Source organism: Branchiostoma belcheri, unplaced genomic scaffold, assembly GCF_001625305.1.
Source record: "Branchiostoma belcheri isolate BF01 breed outbred unplaced genomic scaffold, Haploidv18h27 scaffold2, whole genome shotgun sequence".
In the NCBI taxonomy this organism is placed as follows: Eukaryota; Metazoa; Chordata; class Leptocardii; order Amphioxiformes; family Branchiostomatidae; genus Branchiostoma; species Branchiostoma belcheri.
Window position 1 is genome coordinate 7,410,712 of NW_017803490.1, and position 19,420 is coordinate 7,430,131.

The 19,420-nt window shown below is 39.5% G+C and overlaps 1 protein-coding gene across 3 annotated transcripts in view; it reads right to left on the reverse strand.

Annotated features, from left to right (window-relative positions):
- LOC109468909 (vitellogenin-1-like) overlaps positions 1-13,013 on the reverse strand; it is a 16,258-nt gene extending 3,245 nt beyond the window's left edge. Inside the window, exons 1-4 of one of the 3 annotated variants that reach the window (XM_019767288.1) lie at positions 12,912-13,013; positions 2,367-2,411; positions 1,769-1,798; positions 1,440-1,478 (exon numbers count right to left, since the gene is read on the reverse strand). In XM_019767288.1, coding sequence (XP_019622847.1) covers positions 1,440-1,478; positions 1,769-1,798; positions 2,367-2,411; positions 12,912-12,920 — 123 coding nt within the window. In that variant the 5' untranslated portion in view covers positions 12,921-13,013. The remainder of the gene's footprint in view (positions 1-1,439; positions 1,479-1,768; positions 1,799-2,366; positions 2,412-12,911) is intronic. The other 2 variants (XR_002140155.1, XR_002140156.1) reach the window with 2 other exon arrangements.
- Positions 13,014-19,420: the final 6,407 nt, after the last annotated feature.

Sequence of the window (19,420 nt, forward strand, 5' to 3'; positions counted from 1 at the left end):
GCTTCCTTTCTGTGTGTTTATTAAGCATGTGTTTTTTAAAAGCTGTCTTCTGGACCGCGGAGTAGTCGCACATTTCGCATTTGTATGGTTTGTCGGCACTGTGTGTGGCCACATGCGTTTTCAAAGTCTGCTTTCGATGGGTGGCGTAATTACACAACTCACACTTGTAGGGTTTCTCTCCAGTGTGGCTTCTCATGACGTGGAACTTTAAGCTCTTCTTGGTTACAGCAGAATACTCGCACAGCGCGCACTTGTGCGGTTTGGTGTTGGTGTGTTTCGACATGACGTGGTCACGAAGTTGAGCATTTTGCGCCACGGCATAATCACAGTATGTGCACTGGTAAGGTCTCTCGCCGCCATGCACCGCCCTAACGTGGTTAAAAAGGCCGTCTTTTCTCGCCGATGAAAACTCACAGTGGCCGCAGTGGTACATGTAGGGTCGCTCACCAGTGTGAGTGGCCATGTGACGCTTCAGTCTCACACTTTGTGAGGTGGTATAGTCGCACTGCTCACATCGAAGTGTTCGGTGGGTCCTCGCATGTTTCTTCATCCTTCTCTTGTGGACTGTGTCGTAGTGACAATGCGGGCAGCTGAGCGTCTTCTGCTTCTCTCCACTTTCACTTGCCCCTGACCATTCCTCACTCTCACTTTCGCCTGACCCATCTCCGGTTTCACTTTCGCTTGACCCTGACCATTCCTCACTCTCAGTTTCGCCTGACCCTTCTCCTGTTTCACTTTCACTAGTTTCACTCCCTCCATTGTCTGTTTTTGTATATTCCTCTTCTGACATGAGATTCCCATCTTCAGTGGATGCCATCATCTAATGGTTGAACAACATGAATTATAGGGTTATCATAAAAGTTCATCTGTGTTGGTAGTACATACATACATGTTGGTAGTTATCATAGTAAAACGTTGATCTTCAAGATTTTAGTTTTTACAATGTACTATAAGGCCACACCAATTTAATTTGTTGGTTCTCGGATTTTTTCAGGAAAAATATGAAGCGACAGGGCGAAAAAAAATAAAAATAAAAACAGATCTAGGCATCCTATTATAGCCCTAAATGCTACGATAGGAGGTATGAAGTCAACACAAAAGGCTGGTTCAAAATTTAAACAATGAATTTTGAACTTCTAATGATACCACTGCATTGAAAGATGGAATAAATGTAACGACTAGGAAGAAAAGGACTGTTTTCAACTGTTCAGGGCAAAATATGAGCATTTTGCAGTTGATTCTGAAATTTTTTTGCAAATCAGGAACAAAATGAAGAGGCGAATCCGAGAACCAACAAATTAAATTGGTGTGGCCTAAGATAAAGCATTTATGGCTGGCTATGGGGTACTAAACGATTTCCCATCAGAATGGTGCATGCGGCGGCTAAGTTAAAGTTGCCCTGTTGATGTGTATTGATGTTGTAATCTACCAACACGTACCTTACTCGAACTCTTCGACTTTTTTGGAGACTCGGTTGCCTGTATCGAGACATAAAAGTTAACGTTGTAATAGAAGATACTACATAATGCTTTTTGAGAAGACTTTAGAATTAATACATTCAAATTTAAATTGTAACTGCACGTTTGCATAAAAGCGAATTTCAAGTAAACATTCATTAAAACAGTGTTCATAAAATAGTGTCTATCACACAGATATATATTGAAAAACTACGTACAAAATGCACATACAGCAAGTCATATTTGATAGTGCCTTCACTACATGTCGGTGAAAATGTTAGTTGAACATAGTACAGAACTTCATGACTTACCGCTTGGGTCTTTTTAGTCTTTGGCATAACCTGGGTTGGTGCGAAGGGATCATCAGAACCAGAGAGAGTTACTACTGTTACTACTGGGTGATTTTACCTGGATTTCCGTGCGGATGGATGGTTGGATGGAGCTTTGTGACATGATACATGCAAAACATCTTCCATGCTACATGTATTAATACATCTGCAGGCAGCTTTGGAATACATTAGCAAAGCTTCCATAAGAGTATGTGTATTATGCAAGCACTTTCTGGCCGCCCCAATTTCTCAAAATGGAAATGCATGACTACATATATGTAGACTTGAAAGTTTAGGTGGAAGTTGTGAAAGATTTTCGTCTTACTGTTACATGTAGGTCATTATGTTACTAGAAGCTTACCATGGACGATCTACATTTTTTAAATTTTAGTTTAATTTCTAGTACAATTTTTGTAAAGATTTCTGAAGTGATTTTCTTCATACTCTCATGAAAACGATACATGCAAAGTTACTGCACTATCGCACTATAACAAAGACGACTATGCTCAAACACATCTTAAAACACAAAGACTGTGCACAAGACAGACCAGGCACAACATTCCATCTATTTTTTGCATACCTTTCCAGAAGGAGGAACAAGCGGTTTTCTTAACTTCGGTGTCACCTGAACATGCAATATCAAGTCCATGTTATATGCAAGTGAAGTGGTGATACATGCATGTCATGAGATGGTAGGTGATAAAGATGACAACATTGTGGAGTTACATAAACTTTATTGACTCTCAATTACAATCTGCATGGTAAAATTTAACAAGCGTAACATCATATTATACTGGAACGAAAGAGTATAATTATCCATTATCATCTTACAAAATGCAAGTCAAACATATGGTTTTATCTTGATATAGAAGTTGTTTCTGCTACAAATTGTGCTAAAACCAGTCACCATTGCAAGCATTGGGCAATAAGCGAAGGTCCTTATTCTAGAGCATAGCCCTCAAAAGTTTGAAAGAGCTTGATATTGCCATGACAACGTCAGCAATATTCAGGCGTATGTAGATGCATGGGATTACCGTCTTAGCTGCACGTAGAATTAATTGACAAGCTTATAAAAAATCTGACCTCAATGGATCAATAGGACCACTTTTAGCACCATCGCACAGATACGTGATCTACATATATACATTGGTATGTGCATGAACGACAATGTTAGGATACGTGCCTAGACATGTATGTAAAGTTTGATCGTTTGGTAGAATGGATTGATTGCATGTTTTTTTAATCTTGCACGTTTGAAACAAATTTCTTACAAAAACTTAAGTTATCTTTGAACAGGTTTCAGCATTGAGTCCCTTCGGCTTGTCTGTAAATGCTGAACTGTAAAAATTGATAATGAGGAGTATATGTATGTACGGGAGAGTATAGTAAAGCATAGCTTTTTAAAAAAATCTTTTACACTAGCATTTTGCATTCACTTTTTATGCCTGTATATATGTTTGTTTTGGTGTTTTAGTAGCAATAAAGGAAATTGACCGTGTTTTAAGTTATCACACCGTTCAAAGGTATTATGAACTATCAAAACTAAAATGTTATTAACATAACAAATAGCATTAGACTTTAGCCAATTCTTTCATCGCCAAGATTATTTTTACGACGTGACTGAGTGCATTACCTGGAACAAACAGGAAGCCATTAACATGACAGAAGGTTTTTACGAACGAACCATTAAATTACTATGAATAATTTATAAAAAATCACGTTATAAAGAAGGATATAAGACACCAAATCGCCAACAGATGTTAGTTACTTTCCAGTTAATAAAGATTAGTTACATCTTGTTGCCGGAAATGCAAAATGCTATTTTCTAAAACAACAGCAGTTAATTATATCTGCTTTATTTCTGCTTTGAGTGAGGTGTTGGTTTAGGTTTGAGCTTATTTACCTTCATCAAAGCCTTGGAGACATAATATACGTTAAATTAATCATAATTCTAGTTTTGAATCATTTTCTAATGATCATCAAATATTCTGACACAGTCACGGTATTCGTTGCTATACAAGTACCAAGTACACGGTCATGATTTCATCGTGGGCTTGGGCGTTTGCCAAAAAAATCATTTAGTACCGCAGTACATGGTGACGAGGGCATGGTAAGGAGACCTCACAGCAATGCCACGAGGTCCTCCAGGCGCCATTGGAATTACTGTCCGTTCCACCTAATAAAAGTGATAAAAGAACTGAAGCTTTGGGGATACAAGTATTGAGCCAGTTGCTGTGCCCCAGGTGCAAAAAAAAAAACTTGGCTAAATCGCCCAACTGACCTCCATCCATCCAGTGACCCTTGGATAATGTAAAAGCAATCTATCAGCAGCAGAATTGAAACTAGCTATTTTGATGAACCTTCATTTCATTTCGTTTAAGGGTGTGTCCGTAATGTTGTCAATTACGTGCTTAGATGATTATATTTGGTCACATGATCTTGTATTTTTGGTGTGTAATTTAGCACAGTGGAAGAACGAATTGTCATTTGACTGCGGTAATTATTTGTAGATGGTCACCAAGAATTAGACTGAAGATGCCGTGTCCTTTATGACCAGGACGATTAGAAAAATGTATCATCGTCCAGAATAATGATAATATTGCTTATTAGCAATCTCCTGGTCCTTGCAACTATGGGTTTGCTTCTGATTTTAGATTATTAATGACTGCTACCGCTACAAATCGTCTCAAATATGAGATTATTATGTCTTCGACCACCTAGATGTGATAACTACTGTGGTATTTTTATGCTCACTGTTGTCATTACTATTGTATAGGTAATACAACAGAGTATTTGCAGCTTCATTGAAATCGATTGCAAGAAACTTGAAAGTACAGTAGAAATGCAACAGGAAGCCTTGACAATATGCCAGACACACATCTCTCAGGGAACACCCTTGTAATTAGGGACAGGCCGACAGTTAAATTTTCTCACTGGAGCATGAAATGACCAGATAATCGTTGGATTAGGCAGTTTCTCTGTAAGAGCTATCTCGTTATCTAACGAAAATCAAAGTTCTTGTTTCCACAATGTCTGCTGAAGGCGCCGTTCTTCTAGACAACATGCTAGCGGCTCACTATGCCATTGGCATTTCTCACTAGCGCATCGAATGACCCAATCGTTACAGCACGAAAACTATCCCAGAGCATGTCGGGGGACACAGGCCTCAATCTCTTTTAGATAACAGATTAATTTCGCACTATGGCCGTTTTAATGAGTCCAATTTCTACTTTTTAAAATTTTGACATGTCCTTCTTGCAAGAGAGACATTTCTTCCACATTTTGTATTTGGGTAAAAGTCGTTAACAGCTAATCTTCCAGGAGAGACTAGAGCATATAAAACATTACAACATACATCTACATACAATTACATAAGTTACATTACATCTATTTATTTAAAAGAAACAAATGTTTAACATCGTATCTGCTTTACTTATTCAAGTCTCTCATCCACGCGTGGTGCACACTATATAATTAGCCCGCTGTCTAGAATAAAAATGGAATGAAGTCTATACGATTAACGTAGATCGAAACTCAATTTTATGAGAGGAAATTGGACTCATCTAAAATAGCACGGTGCGCCATTAGTCCGTTATCTATACTGACAACGCCTCATAAGAAATTCGGGGATGTATTTTCAGTAGATCTGCAATAGAAACTGGGATAATTTTTTGCGCTGGAACTGGCTGACCGCGTCACATGGAAACTGATGACAAATCCTGTCAAGAATCCAAACAACATGCCGTACTCTACAATCAACTGTGTTCGTCTTGTCAACTAGCATTTTTCCACTTTCAACTTACAAATTCCTTTTCACTTAGGTTTTTTTAATGCTTTACTCAAAGACAAGTGTGCTCTTCATTCCCCCTGACCTTCTTGAGACCCGGTACTAAGACGCATTGCGACGTCCGTTTGCGTCTTGATTGATGTCACGAGCACCCTCATAAACTGCCAACCCGCTGAAAGAAAATCGAAGTAGAAAATCGTTTCTGTCTGTCAACCTGTATGCCCAGAGGAACTCAGGGACCTCAACTGGGATTCTTAATTGGATTCCTGCCGTACTGTTGAGGAAGCGAATTGATTTCCTGTAAGATTACGAAGTAAGAGTGCCATGTCACGCGTATGGTAGTATATGGTAATGGTTAAGACTGTGCCACATTCCAAAATACATTATCTATTGACCTGTACTATAACAAGGTGATATCACACAGATGTTGCCACAGAAATATCTAAAAAAATTATATCATGTCTCTTTCATTTTGAAGTAAAGAATAAGCTTTTATTCCAACACTATAGAAATTTGGACTTACTCCAAATTTTCGGCTGAATCCTTCAACATTGTTCACGGAATGGACCCGTCTCTGTTCAGGGCAAGTCTGTGAGCTCTAAAGTCACTTAATGGTAAATGTTGACGGTATTGCTACTGATGCTCTTAGTGGGCCAAAGTAGGAAACGCCACTATGAAAAAGACCCTTTCTAAGGGTCATGGGGAAGGTGGGACACCCAGGGTATTGGGTTTCTAATTTTCCCGTCAGTTCATAGCAGTGCACGACGGTGTTGGTTTTGGGTTCCACATTTTCCCGCCAAATGTCAGTGCGAACACCAATGTGGCAACCGCTCTCTTGGTGGGCTTGCAACTGTCTCCCGGCAGTTTGTACTGGTACCTTTGTATGGGCGCGTCGCTTTTGCACATTTTCAGTTTCTATGTGGCATTTTCTGTTTGCATATGGTAGTCACATAGTTGTTCTAAAAATGTTTCTAGCGTTTTCGTGTTATCTGAACATGAAACATGTATGTTTAAGAGAGGCCAGGGATTGAATGAGAGAATCCGCCCCGCGCCGGTATGAAGTATTGGTTACCAGTTTTCCCGCCATAGCACGGCGCTCATGGTATCGAGTTTCACATTTTCCCGCCATTTCTTGTCAGTGACCGGCATTGTTTTGTCTATCTTTTCATATACGGAAACTCCTTATTTGACATCCTTTCGGCATTGAGTTTTATTTGAGTGTCTATCGTCGCTGTGTTGTATTTTTGTATATGCTATCACCAGGTTTTAGAAGCTGTACCGAATAACGTTTGCTATACAGGTCGCTGGCGAGTTGCGCTGAGGTAGGCGTTGACTTTACGTTCACTTTAAGTTCGTGGGTGAATAGCACAATTCTTTGTCTGCTTTCGGATGCTTCTAGAATCTTGTACCTGGGTCTTTTTCTTCTCACTGAGCAGTACTAGTAGCGCATTACTACTGTTCTGTTATGACTGATTTCTGAGTTTTGTCTTGATTGAAGTGTGTTTATTTTTGGTCCCATATAAATATACACACACACACTTATACATGGTCCACACATCATCGACGAAGAAAGGCCCAGTTTGCTAACCTTTTCGGCCAGTGCAATCTAATGTTGGGGTCAGTGTAAATCCGAGTACGGTATTGGCAGAAATAACTTATTGCCCCCACGCTAACATACTATCAGAGGCAACTTATCAATAATTAAGGTCGAAGAACAAAGGTAAAGAATGAGGAATGACGTTGACCTACGGACCTTGGAACCGTCCATCACATCTGGTACATGCATCATATGCATACTCTTTCTTTTATGCTTTTTCGATCTTCTAAAAAAAGGAACAAGATAGTGCAAGGGATATATTTCATTTAAATTCTATGTTGCCAGAGGACGATATCAATGGTCTGTATTACATTTCGTTCATATTGCTTGAAGTAGGTGTTAACAGTAATTGTTGATAACAATTCTTACAAAATAAGGTAATTAATTTCTTGGTGAATACAAAATGTGGGTGATTTTCCATATGTCACTCAGTGATCCGAAACAGAAAAAAAAAACAGACAAGGTCGTCTACCAGATACCTTTGACCCAGTGTTGACGTCACACTTCAAAGAAGCCACGTGACAAGCTTCACTGGGTCAGTCTACTGAGGAAGACCAGAGTGACTGGTCGAAAGCTCTAGGTGAGAGATTTCTTTGTTTTGGATCAAAAGTTTTAACTTTAAACAAGATTTTTTTTTGTTTGTTTCGGAAATAAAAATTTATCACAGATCGTGGGAAATCGTATGATTGCATCTTACACGTCTAATCTTTGGTTTAAAAAAAGTATAATATTACGTTTGTATGAGATCCAATTTTACCAAGGATAACTAAAGATTCACCCTAGAACCATTAGACTTAAAGAGGGTTAAAGACTAACCAAGACAAACTGGTGAGGCTGCATCTTTTACTGGCCATGGATTAGAAAGATCACTTGAAGGTTCCACTTTCCGTACTAAATTGTTATGTATAATCCTAGCAGATGTCCTCCTGTGTCTGACTTTATGTTTAATCATAGGTCCCACGTCCATTCCAAGATACATTGCATATTCGGCGCCACATTAACCCACTACAATCGATGTCAGTCCACATCGATGTTCGTCGGAAAGACAATCTAGTAAGGTCGATAAGCCTGGACCTAATCCCAAGTAAGGCCACACCAATTTAATTTGTTGGTTCTCGGATTTGCCCTCTTCATTTTCTTTTCTGATTCGCAAAAAAAAAAATAAGAATTCAGAATCAACTGCAAAATGCTCATATTTTGCCCTGAACAGTTGAAAACAGTCCTTTTCTTCCTAGTCGTTACAGTAACTGTTATTACATCTTTCAATGGAATGGTATCATTAAAAGTTGAAAATTCATTGTTTAGATTTTGAACCAGCCTGGTGTGTTGACTTCATGGCTCCTATTGTACCATTTTGGGCCATGATAGGATGCCTAGGCCTGTTTTTATTTTTTTCGGCCGCCCGCCCGCTCCATTATTCTCGTATAAAATTCCATTAACCAAGAAATTGAACCGGTGTGGCCTAACTGTGGTATCGGAGGACGATGGTAGTATATCAGGGCTAATGTGTTATCGTTGGATCAACGGGGGACGATTGTGAATATCGTTTAAGCGTTGCATGTACCAAGAGGATTAACCTCCTTGTATATATACACTCTATACCGTCTTCATTCATCAGCTTACGGGTAGTTTAAGAGTGAAGTGAAGAAAAATGCGACTTTGGCAAAACATATTCTCACCCTTGCAACTTTTTACCACTTACTATTCTTTTCTTTTCTTATATTCCATATTATCACAAGACGTGGTGACGGCACACTCAATTTTTTCAAGTCATATTGATGCCGCCACCAACACAGGGGACAATACAATACTCATTTGAACCTGAGTAAAGTGAGGAAAGTCGTGTTAAGTGCTTTTCGCAAGGGCACAAGATCGGTGGCATGTTCAGGACTCGAACCCGGGACCTCTTGGTTCCACACGACCCCACTTACTATTCTTTACGAAACCTTACTTTGAATTTTTACTAATGTCGACAAAAAGTACGTATTTATCTGCATTAACTTAATTAATAAGAGTAATAAAATACGACTTTTTCATTAGTAGACCTGCGATATATCCAAATAATAACTGTTAGTGTAATTAGGAAAATGTTTGATTCCTTGATTTGCACCAATCCTACTGCAGTAGGAAATTTGTGTGTCAGGTTGGCTTTGTTCCAGAATTGTTGCTGCAGTTCCGATAATTTGTCAAAAGAAACGAATCCATAATTACAACGGCATCGAGCCAGCGGTCAGCCCCCATCTTTTCACAACGCAATTTTAATCAATAAAGATATGGATAATTTGCATTGAGATGTGTACCGTGCTTGATAACAGGTACAAATTGAAATTAGATACGTTTCATTAGATCATTATTGAAATTCTCCTTAATCATAGCGTGAAACAGCTGCCATCCTTTTACAGTTCTGCACGTAAATCATTACGTAATGAGAATTTAGATACTACCATCGTTGCGGAAACCTTACATCTATAGTCGTTTTAGTAGTATGCCTTCCCGTACTGGAAAGCCTGATTTGCCAACTGATGCTCCTTACTATTTCCTACTTGGCCTTATAGCCTACACCAGGTCTTTCTACGGGAATACGGATCGTAGAATTCTTCAAAAAGGAGAGTAAAATTGTCCGAGGGAGTCCGGCCGCGGGGAGGTAGTTTCTTTCCCTCCCCGTCAAACTCCCCTGGCAAATATTCTTCTATATATAGCCAGCGTAGTTAGTCTGGTAGAGACTAACTTGACCTACCCATTGCCTTATTCTATCCAATATATCCACACACTCTTCCGTAAAGTAGAAGCAGATGGGGAAAGGGAAACTAAGGATTAAGTAAGGAAAAACTGCAATAAACGTGATTGATATTTAAGCCCCATGCAACCCTGGCTGACTGGCTGGCTAGGTCCCCACCGTGCAGGGCTACTACTCTTCAAGCAGAGGTTTGGGTTTGGGGGTATTTTTGGTGTGTTTTTAGGCTTTTTTTTATCGGGGTTTCTCTTTTGCACTAGAATTTTTTATTCACCCAACCCAACCTCTGCCGGCACTCACCCCGGGGCGGGGCAAACCTATTCAGGAAACGTGACAGTGCTCCTCCCCGGGAACCATCAAATTATCATTAGGGATATCCATTTTACTGTGGTGGATTATCACACATCCAGCCAGTCAGAAAGGCATTCATTCGGCCACACGCCTCCTGCTGACTGTGCCTATATTCATGCGTCTGGTTCACACCTACTTGCAGAACGACCGTAATGTGTTGAAATCATTAGGTTTATAGCACGTTGAAGCTTTCGACTGCCGGCAGAGGTTGGGTTGGGTGAAAAAAAATTTCAGTGCAAAAGAGAAACCCCGATAAAAAAGCCTAAAAACACGTCAAAAATAACCCCAAACCCAAACCTCTGCTTGGAGAGTACATGGATACCAAAACGCAATGCGGCAAAGTGGTAAGATATGCTGTCGCAGTAAGCATGCGTCTTGCATTGTTATGGGCCCATTATTGCCTAGGATATTGATTGTACCCCCCTATAGGTAACATTTGCTTTGCCAAATGGATTTCTTTGTGACTTTAAAGGAGGTCTACTCGTCAAAAAGACTAGTTATATTTGCTATAGCAAGTATCATGGTTATGCATTTGCGTTTGCGCTTCAAATTACCCCATAGTTTTTTTTTTCAGGAGCTAATGTTGCAGAAGTGAAAACTAGGTCGCTCGATTTTCTTGTCACTTTGTTGTAACATCCTCGAAATTAAGTTAATCTTTTCTGTATTTAACCATTCTGTTTGGGTCTTTGCGTGCATGAAAACGGTACGTATGAAATATTTGTTCTGTGCAGCCCCTTACATGTAGTTGCTGAATACCGTGTTCATTGAAAAGCCGATGGTTTGAGACGAAAAAAAATCGTCTTTTGCAGTTGACATTTATGTAGATAAAGCTTTTGCTGCAAATCTCTTGTGGCTTTTCTCTTGGTTTACTTGACACAGTTTCTGTGCTTCACGATCCCTTTACGCAGTTGGCCCCAGCTTCAAGCTTAACTCTGTATCGATCTAAAACTAGAGACAGAATACACGCGACGACAAGCAGCCGTACTGTAACGGATGTGTCTGTCGATTGTACTGCAGTGTGACAGCTTTTCATGCAAGTTTGGATACCTTATCTCCAAATTTATCACACTGTGCAGACATGTAATCCTTTTGCTTTATTGGTCGTGTCCAACAAGAACATAATTCTGTCCACGACATTCAGATAATCTGACAAGAACGATTTCCTCTTGTAACCGCAAAATCTACAGGAGAGTATCATGACAAAGGAAACCAACCTCTATTGCTAACAGCGTAAACCATGACGAGATACGTGTATGGACAGAAAGGATGTTTTTAAGAGGGCTGCATGCAGTTCTTTCTTTCTTTTTTTTTCTATTCCAACATTTATTACAAGATATTGCGACGGCACACTCAAGCTTTTTTCAACTTATTTTTCTGCTGCCACCAACGCAGCAGAAAAACGAATGAACGGAAAACAGACGTACTCATTTTACCTGACTGAAGTGAGGAAATTTGTGCGTGTAAAGTGCATTTCCCAAGGACACAAGGTCGGTGGCATGATAGGATTCGAACTCGGGACCTATTCGGTTTCGAGCCAAACGCTCTGTTCTTACGCTACACGACCCCAAGTTATTTCTTTTCTGTCTTATTAGTTCTGCCATCTGGTTTGCAATAAGAGGACCTCAGGAGAGACTAGTAATTGCCTCTTGTCTCCGTATCAGAACTTAGCTGCCAGGCTGTCGAGCGAATTCGCAACTCTAACTTGATTAATTGATCGTAATCTGATATACGTGTGCTGAGGAATGAAGTAATTCGTGTAACATTGCCGAATGCTGAAGATTAGATGGTTTAATAAGACACCATGTAGGACCAAATTAGAAACATTGTTGCTGTCTTTTAATCTAAACGTGTCACTTGTCTGCTGGCTTGAAGTTTGCTTAGTACGTAAACGTACTTGGAAAAGAATCTCTGAATATTTATGATCCTTGGGCTTTTACCTAAGACATTTCCATCTTATCGATCATTAAGATCCTTAACGGTTTATATTGAGGTCCCGCGGGAGGGAGGTATCCCAGTGGACAGACACTACCTCCAATCTGTTCTAACCTTCTGTCAACTCTCGACCTTCAACTGTTTAATCTTCTTACTTGGGGACAGTTTCCGCCGTTTGGAGCTTTTGTGGAGCATCGTTCTACGTTTGGAACCTTCCCAAACTAGATCAAACGCGCGGTGTGCATTCGGTAAAACTTGTGCACGAAATAGAACTAACGTAACGGTAAACCGTTAACAATAACATTCATGTAGTAAAAGAAAACTTGACTGCAAAATCTCCCCAAGAATAATGAAACGTGTTACATGTTGAATAATTTAACAAGGCCATAAAATGGGGCCATCTATCAAAATCCAAATCCCACCAAGACTGCGTGAAATAACATTAATCCTTTCAAACCACGGTATATATAAACCTCTTAGCATTTAGCGATGCCTGACGAACTTGCTGCATGTATGCGGTAAGAACTTTGTATTTGACAAGCCGAAGGGAACAGTTAAACACTGAGTTAAAACCCGAAAGATACACCTTTGAAGATGGTGTTGCCGTTAAAAAGGATAGCACGTTTTGCTTACAATTTTTCAGTAAATCGTTAGGAAAGTACAGAAAACTAATGTTGTTATTACCACGAGAAGCCTAAGGTAAGGAAATGAGATGTATTCTTACCCTCGGCATCTTGTATGGTCAACTTCAGACGAACGTTTCCCGAAAAAAAGTTGAGAAAATTTAGAAACCGTCCCTTCCGAAGAGCCGCAGACGAGAAGAGGCGTAGAGAGGCTGGGGATGGAGCGATCCGGCTGCTGCAATCGGAACTGCCAGACTCACTCAAGTGAAGGAGCCATAGAATTTGCATATATAATGCGGACCGGTCCATCGCCCAATGACGGTTCTTTGGCAGAAGATCACAGTGTTCATAGATGTCTTTATATAGATGGAGCGTCTGCACAGCTAAGCATTAGCAATGATTACACTGTGCAATATATAATTTTGGAGTCCCTTCCCCGTTGAAGACAAGGTTGCATTTTAAAGAACTTTGGGGATGTTTTCTTTGACTATCAGTCAAAGAGGGGCGTGGCAATGGGATGACATGCGCAACGCTCTTGCTTCAATGAGCTAATGTCAGCAGAAGGTGCCTAACGAAGATTAGAGATGGCTCGGGGATTTGCATGCTTTTAGCAAAGTACGTGCCGTGTAAGTACCATCTGTGTGATGCAGTTTGGCACGCCATACCTACGACCATAACTGGTAGCCTCCGTAGCAGGCTTATAGAACTTGTAGGGGTTTGGTGGTCTTCGGCTGTTTTCTGATAAGCCCAGTTCTAAAAAACGGGGGTAATTCAACCAGGCCGGCTATGTTGTCTATATGTAATCAGAAAATAGCACATAAAAGGTCCCAAAGACCCCCAAAACCCCCAGTTTTTGGCACGCCATACCTACGACCATAACTGGTGCTTCAGAAGAAGTTGTTTTTTTATAGTCATATTTCCTTACGTTTTTATTTATTGAGATTTACAGAGAAACTCTGATAGGAGTCATGAAACAGGATAGGATCTTTAACAAGGCTGACTACTCCATAACAAATAATAAAAACATGAATATACAAAATATAAAAATAACAATAATAATAACGATAGTGGCTGTAGAACGGAGAAATAATGTATGACATGTTTGGATACATTGTAGCTGAATAACTCGTTATAAGGTCCCTCAAATTGGATAAAAAATAGATTAATTGATATGTAAATTTTGATGTTGTATATGATTTTGTATATGTGTTTTTGTATGGGGGAGGGCAACTTGTAAAGGTGCGTATGCACATGTTTTGCCCTCCCTTTCACTTTGTAAAAAATCATAATTAACTAAATAAACTAAACTAATTGCACGTTTCGAATTATAAACTATTTTCTTAGGCATCGCCATGATTATCAGATTTCCATGTCATCCATCGAACATTTTCAATTAGAAAAGCTGACGTCATACTCACTGCGGCAGCCATCTTGTTGACCTACACCCGAATTTAGTGACACCAAAAGGACGTTAAACTTAACATGGCGTGAAAATATCGGCATTTGGTCGCTTTACTATGCAGTCAAGTCCAAGGGACATAAAGCAAGCAATACAAATAAATCTGGCATCATGGCAGAAGTAAATTCACTCACCTTGAAACAAGACACTACGGAATATAGCTAGATGCTACATTTGTCATGAAGTTTGTTCTCGTTACTATTTATTTATTTATATAATACAAATCACCACATACACATGTACATGGAAGGCATGGTGGAACAGATGGACATAAGTGCACCTTTTCAAGGCCACCATGCCAATAAATAAAGACAATGTGCATAAAAAATACAAAGCAGTGATACACGTTGATTTCTGTCTGTTTATTTCAATTGATTTATCAATGGGAGACATTTTGTCACTCACTGGATGAACTTTGGGGCAGGCTTTATGAAAGCAAAATATCCCTTCGTTCATCCTTCAGTGATTTCCATATCGATTTCCATCCGTGCTATTTGGACAGTAACAATATACCGCGTCTCTTCAGCAGCCATGGAAGGAATTCGAATAGCAAAGTCACCATAATCGATGAGACAATGGCTCTGCTGTGGTATGATGATCTGTCATTGAATAACTGCAGTAAGGCCACGGCAAGTAAATTTCATTGATGAAATCCTCCGCAGACTTCAAATCGTATTTTGTGAGCAGGCGAAAAAAAAACAGACGGGCCGAGAAAAACAAGGTTTCTACATTTCAAAATTTTGACTCAATCACTGTACAAATGGTTTTAATTCAGTGGGAACATCACATATACACAACCAGCATCACATGCATCACATCACTGCATCAAGTAAGAAACAAAAGATTAAATCAGAGCCTTTTCTTGTCTCCTCTCTTCAAAGTTATCTTCCGGCATGGCAATAGACATCTTCGCCCATTGTCGGCATGTTGACCACTGTCAGAAGGCAACAAAATTTTTTTTTCCGAAATCAGGCGAAAATTACTTGCTTTGGCAATAACGGTAGACTGGCAATAACGGTAGACAACTCAGCAGTTGGAGAGTACATAGTGGAATGCATGTGGTATTCCAAACGTGATCGGTTCCAAACCATGAGTTTCAAAGCATTTCATCAGTATATGGTTGAAGGATATACATGCTGTTTGTTGAATAAAGGATGGTGTTGGATTTAGTTTCACATTCAAGTTCCCGCCAAACGTCTAGACAGACATCTTGTATGAAGGATAGCGTTGGATATAATTTCACATTTTCCCGCCAAAGGTCTAGTCAGACATCTTTTATGAAGGACGGTGTTGGATTAAGTTTCACATTTTCCCGCCAAACGGCTAGACAGACACCTTCATGACTTGGCAATTCTCTACTCGCTACTGGGCAGTCTGTAGTTTTGTATGGGGAGCCGCCTTTGCATACTTTCATACATTTTCGTTGTTTGTATTTGGCTTTTTGCGACCTCTTATTTAGCGATAATGATTTATAAGGTCTGTGGGGCTGTGGCAGAATTAATTTCAACAGCCAATCAGTAAGAATTCCCTAATCTTATTTGTGCCTTAATGATTTATGTCTCGGCTGGTAGAAAAGCATGCTTATTTTCCTTATCTCAGAACTACACATTCATCTTGTGGCGTTTCCTTTGATGTAATTCCTCTTACCGCCGTGGTTTTTCGAGAAGCTGGAAGATAATTAGATACATCCATTATTTATGTTATTATTAGGAAGAATGACGACGAAGAAGATTATCTATGTAAAGGTGAAGGACTCACGCCAGGGTGAATAACTGGGTTTGTCATAAACCGATTTCGGAAATAAAATGTTGAAAAAATGACAGCCCCAGAGGTGATTATTCTTTTGTAGAGTTGTTTGGAGACAAAAAATTGGCTGCCGGAATATCGCTTGACGTACATAAGTTGCTATTATTCCAGGAACAGATGGGCCAACGATGTAGACTTATTTTTCCTCAAAATAGTTTATGCCTGAAGACCTTGTCATAATTCACCTTACACAAAGTATTGATTTTGTAAGGCAAAATAAATTTTCCTTTCATCTGGCTTCCTAAATCATTTTACCATCAGCTGTGTTTTTTTTCCTGGAATATAATTTTCCTGGAAAACATTAGACTGGTGCAATAGCTCAATTGGTGGAGTGCTCGCTTTGTAACCGGGAGGTCGTAAGTTCGAACCCCGGCCGGGTCACACCAAAGACTTTAAAAATGGTACACACTTCTTTCTCTGCTCAGCACCCAGCACATATGAGAAACAGTGTGGGGAGGTCAAACACACAGCACTACCAGCGGACTAGCCCCCTGCTGTAGTGCATTGCACCACCCTACGCTCTGCATATTAGCACGGGAGACCTTTCTTTTCTTTTTCTTTGGGAGATATTGATGAGATATATGTACTAGGTCCTTTTTGGAGGTGAAGGACTCGTACTAGGGTAAGCAATTTCAATGAAGGAATATATGTATATATATGAGTGGTGTATTTCAATAACCGTTGCCACATACATAGCAGCCAAAACACTGGCTGAACTGCGTAGGGACAATCACAATTCAGATCGAGACGTGATTAAAGCATATGAAATAACCTACGAAGTAAAAGAGTTATATATATTAAATTATACAAAATTTGGAACTTGTATCTGTAATGTGTTTACAGCACGAGCTTACATACATCCAGATATGCGTAACCCGTTTTGCGTGAAAGAAATATCAGACTAGGATTGCCCCTTGGGGTAAAAACTGTTGGCGCCGTATCAAAACTAAAATAGTCACTCTTTCTTCATTTGAACCAACATACCGATATACATTATACATGTGCTCCTGGATTGTGTTGATGTTACAAATCGGAACTATACTCACAGTGCAAGTACGAATATTTTTAATTAACACAAAGACACTATTTATTTATTTATTTATTTAGGCTTACAAAGAACCCAGGGTGTCCCAACTAGTCAAAGACTATTACTAAGGGACACCCTGGGGAAAAAGATGAATATCGTTAGACATGCATGGGAATATATATTACAAATTACATTCTTAGTGAGATATACAGTTACATACTATAGTACATTAATATGTACGTACATTTTTAAAAATACAATAATACAATAGTAGAGACAAAGGCAATAACAAAGACACTAAGAATGGTCTGTTATGCAGACGAAAAGTTTGACGGAGAAAAGAGTTGTACAGTCAGTTGCTTCGACCTTTAGATTTCAGCACAGTTTCTCAAAAATTTTCAAGTGACCTCAGACCCGACATCTGGTGCCATATTCACCATTGTTATACAACCTTCACCATTGATTGCTTTTAGATTTATGTTTGCTCTCAAAAATTGTTGCTATTTTAGTTTCCTGAATATAGAAGATAAATGTATACTGCGGCATGGTCATTAGTTAAAGACAGCCAGAGCAGTTTTTAGGGCTTGGAAACCCGATTTTTCAAAGTCAATATTCTAACCATTTATCTACATAAAACCACACTATCCCAATGTATATTGACCCTCATGGAGCAACAATACCAAAAATTTTGACGCAAAATGGTTACTGGAAGGGTCCTTGGCTGATTTTCAGGATACCCCCCAGAAAATAAAGGACTCATCTTGAGACTTGTTTCTGCAGTCTTAAAAGTCCAAAGTATGAAATACTGACTCAAATGTGAAGCAGTGTGTTTCAATATCACAAAGATTGCCTTATTCAAAATATTTCCAGCTTTGCTGCCCTGGAGTCACATTGGATGTCTTTAATTTAAGAGTACATAACTTCCTTGTTGCGATTGCAAACGTGACCCTCATCCATGCTGAAGTTAGCCTAAAGGACGTCTAGATTATAGTGGAGGATGATGATACCCGGAGAGTAGTACTAGTAATTGGGGGGACTAAGGGGTCAGCATCTGGCCTTGGCAGAAAGGCAGCTGGCATGTTCTATCCCTACTGACAAGCAAAATGATAGTACAGTATTTTTTCTCATAATTTCTCCACAAAATAGGCTAATAGATAGGAATAATTATCAACATATTTGGCACAATTTCTACGCTTGTATTTGTAGGAACTTTAGATAGTGTCCATTTATTTGTGGACATAATTGGCATGTGACTCTATGATGTCAGTGGCCTGAGACCAGACTGTAAGGTTTTGCACCACTCACTCTACGTGTTGTGAGATCTTTAGTATAACATGGTCATGGGTTGACTCCTCTTGACGTCCAACCCGAGAGGAAATCCCTAACCAAAGTTAGGTACCCATTTAACCTGAGTGAAGTGAGGATATATGTGTAAAGTGCCTTTCCCAAGGACACAACACTGAAGCCTACGAGGAATTTTAATCCAGAGCGTTAACCTTCAGATTCTGAGTCAACAACACAAAACCACAAGACCGCCTTGCCACTCTCCTTTTGCTTGCAGGCATCTCTGCTTGAACATTGTTAGCTTGAGCGGACAGTGATTTGCCTACATGTCTGAGAAACCTTACGCTATCTCGTATGGGGATCGTATCTCTCTCTCTCTCTCTCTCTCTCTCTCTCTCTCTCTCTCTTCTTCTCTCTCTCTCTCTCTCTCTCTCTCTCTTCTCTCTCTCTTCTCTCACTCTCTCTCTCTCTCTCTCTCTCTCTCTCTGTCAGTCAGTCTCAGAAGACAGCACTGGGGACATCACAGAATCAATAAACCATGATATACGATCGATGGATAATTTCTCCCACCGTTGAACTGAAGGATACTGAAGCACATAACGACCAGGAGGACAGTAATAGACTATTTTTAAGTACCGTCTGTCATAGAAATTTGCAAAAATAACGTTTCGTAATCACTAACTAAAGTTGCTGAACAAAAATATTTTGTCTGGTGTACCTATAGGCTATTTTGACTACTGTCTGTGGTGGAAAGACACCGTTTTGTTAGTACGAATAAAGCCTATTGAAAAAGGTATCTGGTCTGGTATACCTAGGCTGTCCTGGTTTATGGATGAAGAACCTGTATTTCACCATATTAGAGGAAAACATAAATTATCAAACTATCATTATGCTAACAACAAATTGCAATTCATGTTTCTTTTCCCAACACTATTTTTTTTATTTTTAACTCATGCCAAAAAATATCCAAACCGGAAATTCCATTGCAGAACCCAAGGTAGCCGAATTGAAACCTTGTTTGTTAACACATACCC